General features: G+C 43.8%; 1 protein-coding gene across 1 annotated transcript in view; it reads right to left on the reverse strand.

Moving 5' to 3' along the window:
* Positions 1 to 9,063, reverse strand: part of KITLG (KIT ligand) — an 86,307-nt gene extending 77,244 nt beyond the window's left edge. The window contains exon 1 of the mRNA XM_049783968.1: positions 8,895 to 9,063. Coding sequence (XP_049639925.1) covers positions 8,895 to 8,909 — 15 coding nt within the window. The 5' untranslated portion in view covers positions 8,910 to 9,063. The remainder of the gene's footprint in view (positions 1 to 8,894) is intronic.
* Positions 9,064 to 10,858: the final 1,795 nt, after the last annotated feature.

A 10,858-nucleotide genomic window follows, 5' to 3' on the forward strand; every position in this document is an offset into this window, starting at 1 on the left:
ACAGCAGGTGGATTTACTGCAATGTTCTTTGATTTGCTACTGTAGCAGAGAAAGAAATGATTAATTACAAAGTCTAAGTTTAATGTAATTTTACAGCCATGTTCACTTAATCATCATATCAATACCACTAATGGGCAGTTATTTCTGCCCCCATTTTAAAGATGAGTAGAGTAAAGATAAAAAAAAAAAAAAACAAGATAAATAAAAGCCACACAGCCAGCTCATGGTAGAGGCAATATTACATTTGATCGGCAAATCGATTCAATGTTTTACTCACTACTGCCAATCACTGAAAATGAACACTTTAAATAATGAAGCAAATTTTTCAATCATTCAGTAAACATATTTTTGTATGTAAAACTCAGTCCTCTAGTTAAAAATTTGCCTTTTGCTAACCAAAATAAAAGCTTCTAAGAAATATATAACAGCACATAGGTTCCGAGTTCCATCCCCAGCGCCCAAAATAAAATAAGCCAAAGACAGAAATATTAACTAGCTAGCACCCAGCAACCTGAATCAGCCATTCATTTATTCCAAATCTTCAATATTTATTTTTGACATGTACGAGCCATTCTGCTAGGCAACTGAAATTATGAAACTCTTATCCAAATGATATTCCCAGCAGCTGTTTTTAATATCCAAATCGCATTTATTTTGGAGTCAATGTTCCTGTAAACAGTGTGCAGCTCTGAGGTTTTGAACAAGTCACAATTCTGCAGTGTGTGTGTGTGTTGTGTGTGTTTGTGTGTGTATTGTGTGTGTGTGTGTGTGTGTGTGTGTGTGTGTGTGTGTGTGTGTGAGTGCCAGCCCAGCTTCTCTGGCAATAAACACTGGATTTGGCAGGAAAAAAATAATTTTATCTCCATTTCCTCATCTGTGTAATGGGTTCTAACATATAATGCCTGCCCTGTCTCTCAGAATAAAAGTCCTTTCCACAAATTAAACTTGAGACTTAATTCTATCAGGTGCCATTTCGGAATGGTTCACTATTAGAATGCATTTCTACAAAACAATGACTGGAGCTGTTTAAAATCACTACACATTTAAATGTCCAATGTTTGACACATGTCAACTTTCCTTTCAGCTTAATATTTCTGTGTGGCTTCTGTACTGGAGAGCAGTCAGTCCACTCAATTTTAAATCATTCAAATTATTGAAGAATCAGAAAAAAAAGTCAAAGTTTCAGGAAATGTGTATGTTTTCCAAATTTTGCTAAGATGCTGGGAATCAATACAAGATTTAAGAAACACTGTAACCTTCTAAATAAGGAATTTAATATTTTTATTTTACAATTTTGTTTTAAAGTTTGAAGCAAAAACAATTAAAAGAATATATAATCCCTATTTTCTAGTTCTTGGCTTGCCTACATTAAATTGCAACCAAAGAGTGTGTGAATATCTCCTTTCACTTTTTGCAGAAATTGCTTCTACCTCAGGCCTCATTTGGGACTGCCTAGAGGCAAACATTGCAGCCACACCCCTGTGCTCTGATCATTTATATAACAAGGGCAGAACGGCAGGTTGGAGGCAGTTTTCCTTCCAAAAGAACATGTCAAAGATCGCTGGATAAGGAAGGCTGAATAGTGTAGCTTTCTAACCTCTCCAGAGATCTCAGTTGGTCATCACAAATGGGAATTCCTCCTGTGTGGACTATCTCAAGTGCGCTATATTTTACACTTACACCACAACAGAAACAAGGATAGAAAGTCACTGCTCAGGTTTGCTTCTGCCATTACAGAGTTTTCTAGGCAGCCTAGGTCTCATTTTCTGTGAAGAGTTCCCTTCCCCTCTGCAGACTCTTATATGCAAACATCCATCTGTGTGGACAGACAGAACCTGGGAACAAAGCAACCAAAGTCTTTGTAAGCCGGTTCTCACTTTAAAATGCAGCAATCTGTGTTTTCAGAAGACAGTAGTTGGGGAGGATTTAAGAGTCAGGGACCCCAAGTATTCAGTGAAATAGTCAGCACAGTAGCGTCCGAAGCATAAGTTACTTCTCCTGCCAAGCTGGAGGCAGAGACTTGCTTTCTTAAGCAAAAGGCTCTTGAGATATTCTTTTGAAAGGCCATGCTAGAGAGCACAAACATTCTTTGGAAGGCAACAGGACAGATTTTTTTTTTTTTTTAGCAATTATGAGTGCACTGGGAGCACACACAAAAAGGCACACCAACTGCCAGTCTTTCCCTCCCCGCATCCTCAAGGTCACATTCTAATCTAAAAACCAAAGTAACAGAGACACCACCTGCAGAGTCAAGGGCCCTGTTCTTGGGCACCAGATCTACCAATGGTCCCTGTGGCAAGATTCTTTGTTTCAGTAGGGAACTCACTGCACTCTACCTGCACTTACAGCAGGATAATGACTTTGTGTCATTGTTCCTGCTCTGTGCTCAGAGGAATCCATGGTGTCTTGGCAAAGAGCAAGATTCTGATTTCTAAGGAAAGAAGTCTGGTTTCAAGACTTGTCCAGGGCTTAGGTGTTGACCAGGGGCTAATCTCTACACAGAGCTCAGCAAAATGTCAGGTTGAGGAGAGGCACCCAGAGAATTGTCTATGGGACTGCCCTTACCAAGGCACAAGTGTGCCACTGCCTCCATTTTCCACCCATTTCTCCAACTCTTGGCCCTGCAGATTTGTCTGTGCAGGATTAAATCTTAAGTGAGATTCTAGATGCTGCTAAGACTCAGTGAGTTGCCCAAGGTCCCAGAGTGGGTCCCTTTCTATGCTTCTTCCTGCTAATGCTCTTCCTGCCACATGATGTGCATCTCTCAGTTTCTCCTCCATGCACATAAATTCTGGAGGCTGGGAGCAGGAAAAGAGAAGGGTTCGTTCATCACCTTCTTCAGCCTCTTTTTTCACTATCTAACTTGCTCTTCTGAGTCCTCCCCATTTGGAGGTTTTTTAAATTTGATTTTGTTTCTGACTTTTGGTGTTTCAGATCACATCCTGCAGTACTTAGAGCTTACTCTCAGCTTTATATTCCAGGATCACGTCTGAAGGTGCTCAGGAGGCTAAATGGAGCGCCTGGGTCAAAGATGTGCAAAGCAAGCACCCTCTGCACTGTCCTATCTCTCTAATCCCCTCCATCCACTCTGAGATTGTAAAATGGGAGGAGGAAAAAATAAAGATTCTCCTCAACTATGGATATGGCTAAAATAGGAGCACATAAATGCCATCTTTGTTACAGTGAAATATCAAATAGTAGTAGGTGAAATTGCTTAAAGTAGAACAGTCTAAATTTAAATCACCATTCCCTTTCATGCAGGGGAGGGAGGGAATCCATTTATCAGAGTATGTATTCATATAACAGCACTAGCTGTTATTAGCTGAATACCATTTGGTGCAAACCTGTATTTGACCAGTAACCTAGAAATCTCCTCATACTCCTTTCTTCATTTATAGTTGAGCAAACAGAAGTTCTGAGATGCAAATATCTTTCCCAAATCATAGGATTACATACCCCAAGTCAGAAAAGAACTCTGACCTTTACTCTCTAAGTCAATGGACAGTCTAAGAGAGCATCAAGCTCATTGGAGATAAACAATTATATCCATTATGATTTTTCAAAACAGAACCAGGAGGGCTAATTCTGGAAAGTCATCTGCTTGCTCCTCCTCTTTCTGGACCTGAGGAAAAGTAGAGATGGGATAATAACAATTCTCCTAAAGTGCCAACCCCTGTACACAGTATTGAGAATGCATTAATTAAGTGAAAAAGCAATAGCCTCTCTCGGCATCTATAAATCAGTGTCATTGCTGTGCATGGTTTCTATGAGACCAGAATCTATGCGAAACAAGCTTGAAAATAGCAGATATTACATAAAAGCGTCTTGATGTTCCCTCAATTTGTTTTAGAAGTGGTTCTGACTAAAGAGGTGACTAACACTAAAAAACTGAGGCTCCTGCAGCTGCTTGTGAATCATGTATGAAAAACAACAAAGATAAAAGACCACTCCTCCAAGATTTATATCTAAATGCCTTATTCTAATTTACAAAGGAAAACAGTAAGGTAATCAAGAGAGAGAAAAAATTTGCATAACGAAAAGAAGAAAAAAAAAGAAGAAAAAGAAGAAAATTCAGCCTGGTAAAGCTTGCAAAGATCCTTGTGTGGCCTCACCCAGCTACTGGAGAGAGAAAACGGAGCCAGTCTAAAAGCCAAGGAAGCTTCTGAATCCAAGGGAAAGCAAAAATGTGAGAAGCGGAAAGTGACTCAGAGACCTTTCCATTTTCTCCTTTCCCTTCTCATTTTAGAAAAGAAAACTTTTAGCCTGTAATATTATTCAAGGTAAGGACCATTCTTTGATTGCACACACTTCTGGTTTCATGTTTTATCATACAACTGATAAACAGCAATCAAGCTAACATGGGCAGGATGAAATCCACTCTTATGAAAGTTTTGTCTCAGTGCTTTGCTGGCTAGACATCATTTACCCTGGGATAGTTTTATCCTGGTTCATCAAAATTAGCAGGCCACTATCTTCTCAAGAATAATCAATTTAGACTGCATTGACTAGTGAGCCTCTGCAACATAACATTTCAATGAGTCCTGGTGAGAAAAATCTTTTAAGGTATTTTAGAATTATCATTCAGAGGACCAGATAGAAATCCTAAGTAATGTAAGATTGAAAGTTTTGACTTGCTGGTTTAAAATCTAAGGGTTCAAAAGCTAGAATCTAGGTTCTTCGTACAGAATTGCAGATGATCCCCAGACATGGACCAAGAAGGATATGCCCTCTACCCCCACAGTCAAGGGACCTCAGAAGAATCACCCATTACTTAAGAACAAATTGAGCTGATTTAAAATATATGCTCTTTATGATGATGGGAATGTTTTAATCATCTATCATGAAGGAAGAAATATGACTCAACCATTTGTTATCTCCAAATCAGCAGTTAGAGATCAAGAAAATTTAGCTTTTTTAATTAGTTTGGCTATAGTCTTCAGGTTTCCATATGGTTATTTTTCTTGTTTTATGTTCAATGTAATCGACATAGCACTGGAGTTTTAAAAATCTAGGCAGAATGTCTCAATTAAAAACTACAAAAATTGGAATTATTCAAAGCATACATTCCATGTGGAGTGATTTTTAAGGACAAGATTTTTTTTAAATGCTCTTTTTCATAAATGCTAATGTACTCCTATAAAGTAAACTTGAATCACCACCAGATAACAAACTTTTTACAACCAAGAGGTGTTTTATTTCACAAGACTAGAACAATAATTCATTTGCTTGTCTGGGGACAAATGTGTTTCTAACAATGCCTGTTCTATGCTCTGTAAGATGGATCTCCCATTTTAGTATTTCTAAAACTGTCAACAGTAGTAAAAAATATCATAAATTTTCTCAAAATTGAAATGCAAGTGTAATATGGGGGGGGGGAAGGCACCCTGTCCACTAAGTCGATAACAATGTTCTGCTGGCGTTACACAATATGGTCTGCAATTGCTATATTTTCCCAGTTGTTATTTAACATATCAGTATATCATTGACTATGTTAAGATATTTTTTAAAAAAAATAAATCATACATGAAAAGAGATGTTCTTTCTAAGCCAAAGCCACAAATCCTTCAGAAACTGTGAAACCACACAGTATGAAGAAAATATATTCCAAAAATCTGAATAATGCAAAAATCACTTTGATAGTGGTAGCTGTGCTTAAATTTATGGGTACAATTGCTCCTCGTGAGAACTGCCCTTGGAATAATTTTCCAAATTCTGAAGCCCATCGCATGTGCTAAATGTGTGTGTGTGTGTGCGTGTGTGTAATTTTTGTCAGACTCCAAGTGGTTGTTGATGGAATTTTCACACTTACTTAATTTGACTGAAAGGCCAGAACGCCTAGTTATGCCTGAGATTCTTGGAGAGCTGTACAAATTCAAGTCACAGCTTGCTATATTTTCCTTGTCACGGGTACTATTGAGTACTCACAACGTGGCCAAGATAAAGGGTACAAAATCGTTTGCCTGGTGATGAAAGCTGGTATTGGTGCCGATTTTCTACACGAGAACTTCCAGTATTGAGTAGCCATAGATATTGCTTCCAGGCAAGGATAACATCCTAGTCAACATCATTGATTTTCCTTATTCCTGTCTAATTGCCCTACTCCATTCACACCGCAGTTGCACAACACCATTTCTTTGCAACTTCTGCCTTGGAAACTTGAACAATATGGAAGAGGATGCCGGCCCCTCCCCCGTTTCCACAGATTATTTAACAGACGTGGTGCTATTTCCAGTGTCCTCTTTGTCTGCGGTAGGAATGTGAGACTGTTAGAAGTAGCCTTAAAGGCAACCTTGGAGGTCATTAGATCCCAGGCGATGAATGCCTGCATTCAACTAGGGCGCAGCCCTATTTCCCTGCTAGCCCTTCACCATCAGCAAGTCCCCCGCTCCTCCCCAAGGGGCCTGCACTTTAACTGGGTGGGAGCGGGTCACATTTCTAAAATACTTTATCCCGTCTCAAAATCTGTCACCATCGAGTCACTAACGCCTGCCTAACGCCTTGGCCGCTACGTAGTGGAAGCCATCCGGCTTTCTCTGGCTGTCCATACCATTGATTTCGCGTAATCCTATTTGCACAGGCGTTTTTTTTTTTTGTTTTTTTTTTTTGTTTGTTTGTTTTGTTTTGTTTTTATCAAAGTGAGAAGAAAGATTACAGAGCTCTCATTTTGGGTTTGCAACGCCAAGGTGCAAGGATCAGGAATCCTACTGACTCTCGGTGACTTGCTAATGCACCGGCCCCTCTGGAGTGTTGGACATTAACCTGAGCTGTCTCCAGCTCTTGTTTAAATAAATAGGAGGGTTGAGGCGCATTTCTCTCTCTCTCTCTCTCTCTCTCTCTCTCTCTCTCTCTCTCTCTCCTCTCACTCCTCTCTTTCCCCTCCCTCTCCTCTCTCTTCTCTTCTCTCTCCTCTCTCTCTCTCTCTCTCTCTCTCTCTCTCTCTCTCTCCTCTCTCTTCTCTCTCTCTCTCTCCTCTCTCTCACTCTCTCTCTCTCTCACTAAAGGTAGTTCTCCTCTCGACCTCTCTCTCTCTCTCTCTCTCTCCCTCTCCTCTCTCTCCCCTCTCTCCTCTCTCTCTCTCTCTCTCCTCTCTCTCTCCCCTCTCTCTCTCTCTCTCTCTCTCTCTACTCTCTCTCTCTCTCTCTCTCTCTCTCATCTCATCTTCTCTCTCTCTCTCTCTCTCTCTTCACTCTCTCTCTCTCTCTCTCTCTCTCCTCTCAGCTAGAAGGTAGCGGTTTCTCCTCCCAGGTAGGCGCATTTCTCTCTCTCTCTCTCTCTCTCTCTCTCTCTCTCTCTCTCTCTCTTCCCTCTCACTCTCTCTCTCTCTCTCTCTCTCTCTCTCTCAGCTAGAAGGTAGCGGTTTCTCCTCCCAGGTCACACCGTTAACACTCGGGGAAGCAGATGCGCCTGCCGCAACCTTGGCTGGTGAATATTTCATAGAGTGAAAAAAAAAAAAACTCCCACAAATCAAGTCTTTCGACGACAACTTCGCCAAAATTTTCAACCATCTTTGCATCCCAGTCGCACACGGTGGGGATCCCAGGTGTGCGGGTTCAGACTCTAAAAGAAACCGAAATGCCTGCAAAGTGACCTAAAACTCGACCTGTAGGCAGCGGGGCTAGAAACCTCAGCCCAATGCATTGCCCTTCCTTCCCACACCCGTGCTGTGTGGGGGTCCCTTTCCTCCTCCTTCCTTCTTCAGATGGCCTGGGAGTTTAACATATCACACAACACACATGTCATTTCACCAGGTATAGCTTCTTGCACGCTTCGTTCTAAAGTGACCATCGGTGTCGACCCCCGCGTCCCCCCAATCAGCTCTGGCACCTCTTCTAAACCTGAGAAGTGAAAGGGCAGCTTTACTCAATCCGACTGCAGATACGCAGGGGAGGGGAAAAAATCCTTAAGGGAGAGAAGTGAGGCGAGGGAAGAAGAGCGGGGTGAACTACAGAGAGGGGGTACGGTGGAGATTCCAGTTCACCAACTCTCCAGATACTTGCTTCAAGGGAGGAGGAAAGGGTAGATCTAATTGTACCCCTGGGCGGTACTTTTCCCCCACTGTAGTTATGCATAATGCACAGTTTAGCAGCCCCGGGGAATGAGCTCAATAACTATCATTAGAGGATCCCATTTAAAAAGAGGAAAAGGGAAAAAAAAAAAAAAAAACTTTTTCCCTTTCGGGAATGGAAGAAGGTGGGTGCACGCACTGTGCAGGACGGGTCCATCTATCTCCAGCTGCCCTGGGCAGCTCCCCAGGGCGGGACTTGCTCTGCCAGGATCGCGGGGAGCCAAGTTTCCCAGGCGGGGCTGGCAGGTTCCCCGGCCCAGAGCGGTGCGGCCTCCCGGGAGGAGGAAGCAAGGGTTTAGCTGCGTTTCGGCGGCGGCACGGGAACTTTGCAACGAGCCCCACGCCCGCCGCTCCAGGCACGCAAAGATCAAGTCGCTGCAGGAGCGAGCACTTCGGGGGAGCACTCGGACGGCCCCGCGCGCGAGCAAGAGTGCACCGACCTGCCGGCCTGCGTGCAAAAAACCCAATCCAACGTGCATCTCCGAGGGAGCCTCGGCGGCAGGGGGCCAGAGCCAAACTTAGCAGCGGCGCTTTCCAACTTGACACCGGCTCGCTCTCTTCCCGGAGGCCAAACGACTCGGGTTCGCCCGCCACGCCCGAGGGCCTCCCACGCACCCTCTTCGGGGGGCCGAGCGCAGCCCGCAGGCACCGGGCAGCAAAATGGGGGGGGGGACACATGGGGGCGCACACCGGCCTCCCTCTGAGCCCTGAAGGTGGGGGGGGGACCCTTTTTTTTTTTTCTTTTTCTGTCTGATTTTATTTTCTGTGCATTCGTCCCTCGGCACTTCTTGGAGAGTTGCGTCCTACTAGGCGCGCGCGTCCTACTCACTTGTGTCTTCTTCATAAGGAAAAGCAACGCTGAGATCCAGCCCAGGCAGCGGTGTGGCGGCGACTCCGTTCAGCTGCTCGGGCGCTCCAGCATATTGCACGGGCAGCGGCTGCGGATAATCCACGCATTGGGTAGCCAGAGCGCAGCGCCCGTGCCAGCCAGCCAGCCTGCCCGCGGCTCGGTGGAGTGTAGCGCTTGGCGAGGCGGCGAGGGAATGAGTGAACCCGGGGCCGGGCCGCCGCCACCACTTTTATATAGCCCTACCCGCCTGCTCCGGACACGCCTCCTTCCCTTCCGGAGCCCCGGGAAGGCGAAGCCCAGGCAGGGGTGCGCGGGGGAGACGCCGCAGGGCGGGCAGAGCGCGCGCACTCCAGGCCCCGCAAGACGCGCAAGATCCGGACCTCCCCGGGCGGGCTCCTCCGGGCTGGCGGGCCACCTGGGAAAGAGCCTTTAGGGGCGAAGCTATATCACCACCTGCAACCCGGCTTTTTAGGGGTTCGGCTGGCACCGGGCAGGGCAGTATTTCTCTCCCCCCCCCCCCCCCCCGCAGCTCTTCCCTGATTTAGGCAGCAGGACGCGAGGGGCATTCGCTGGGTGCCCAGCAAAGAATTCACAGCGCCCCGCCTTAGGGACAGAGGAAAAGCTTAATTGGAATCGACCTAAGGAAGAGCCATTGTCTTCAGCACCCCCTTTCTCGATTGTTTATTTTATTATTTTTTTTGGTTGTTGTTCTTTAAACAATGATTTCGTCAATGAATGTGGAATCATTGAAAGAATTGTTGATTCCGGGGTTAAGTATTGTTCAGGGAGATGCTATTTTCAGCTGCTGCTGCTGCTGCTTTACAAATTAAGACTGAAACAAGAAAAAAGACATATCTTTGACGTGCAAGTCGCCCAAAAGCACAGCAAGGATTTTGAAGACTGGACTTTTTTTTTAATTTCTTCGAAAAGGTTTTGAAATGGGAAAGATAATGCAATGATAATAATAATAGTTCACACCATTAAGGGATGCACTAATTAGATGGCCGGCGCCAAACCTAGGACTTTCATAGATTATCTCATTAAGGCTTTCCACAAACCTAGAAGGTATTGGTTCTCTCCTCTTTATCCCATTTTATAGGTTATAAAACAGAGGCTTAGAAAGGTACATTTCCCCAAACCACAGCTAGTAAATGGCAGCGCTTCATATGAATTTAGAACCCTGACCTTACAACCTTTCAAAATTGCAGCCAACTCCTCTTCTGTTTCTGAGAACTGTAAAACATTAAAAAGCATTTAATTAAAATAATAAGAAAATATTAATTTTGCAGCAAGAATCAGGGGCCAATTAAAGCATTCAGTATTATAAGAAAAAAGATTACAAATTTACCTTCATTCTTTCGTTCAGTGTGCCTTTGTAAAGAGATAAGCCAAATTTACAAGGACAGAGAACCAGAAATTAGGGGGAAAATAAAGCTCGGTTTTGTTGGTGTTCTTCTGTTCTGGCAGTAATCAACAACTGCAGACTTAGAAGTCAAAAACAGCACAAATGTATTATCTGACCATTTGGAAGTCAGCCACCCAATATGGACTTCACTGGACTGAGAGTTTGCAAGACTGTTTTCCTGTTAGAAATTCCAGGGGGAAATTCCTTGCCTATTTTTTCCCAAGATGTAGAAGCCGTCCACTTCCTTTAGCTCCTAGCTTGCATCATTCACTGTCCTCATGGAGAGCAAAGCAGTCGCATCTAAGCATGAAGACCCTCTTTCAGATTTCCCTCTTCCTTCCTCTCAACGTTATGGTTACATCATTGCCCACTTGGATAACCTAGTCTAGCCTCCCTGTTTGAAAGTCATTTGTTAAGCAATGTTACTTAAGTCTGCCATTTTCATTTCTCTTTGCCAAGTAACATAACATTGTCTCTGGTTCTGGAAATGAGGTCAATGGCAACTTTGAGGACCTTACTACACTTTCATTAAGTTGCC

The sequence above is a fragment of the Suncus etruscus genome, chromosome 11 (genome assembly GCF_024139225.1).
Source record: "Suncus etruscus isolate mSunEtr1 chromosome 11, mSunEtr1.pri.cur, whole genome shotgun sequence".
In the NCBI taxonomy this organism is placed as follows: domain Eukaryota; kingdom Metazoa; phylum Chordata; class Mammalia; order Eulipotyphla; family Soricidae; genus Suncus; species Suncus etruscus.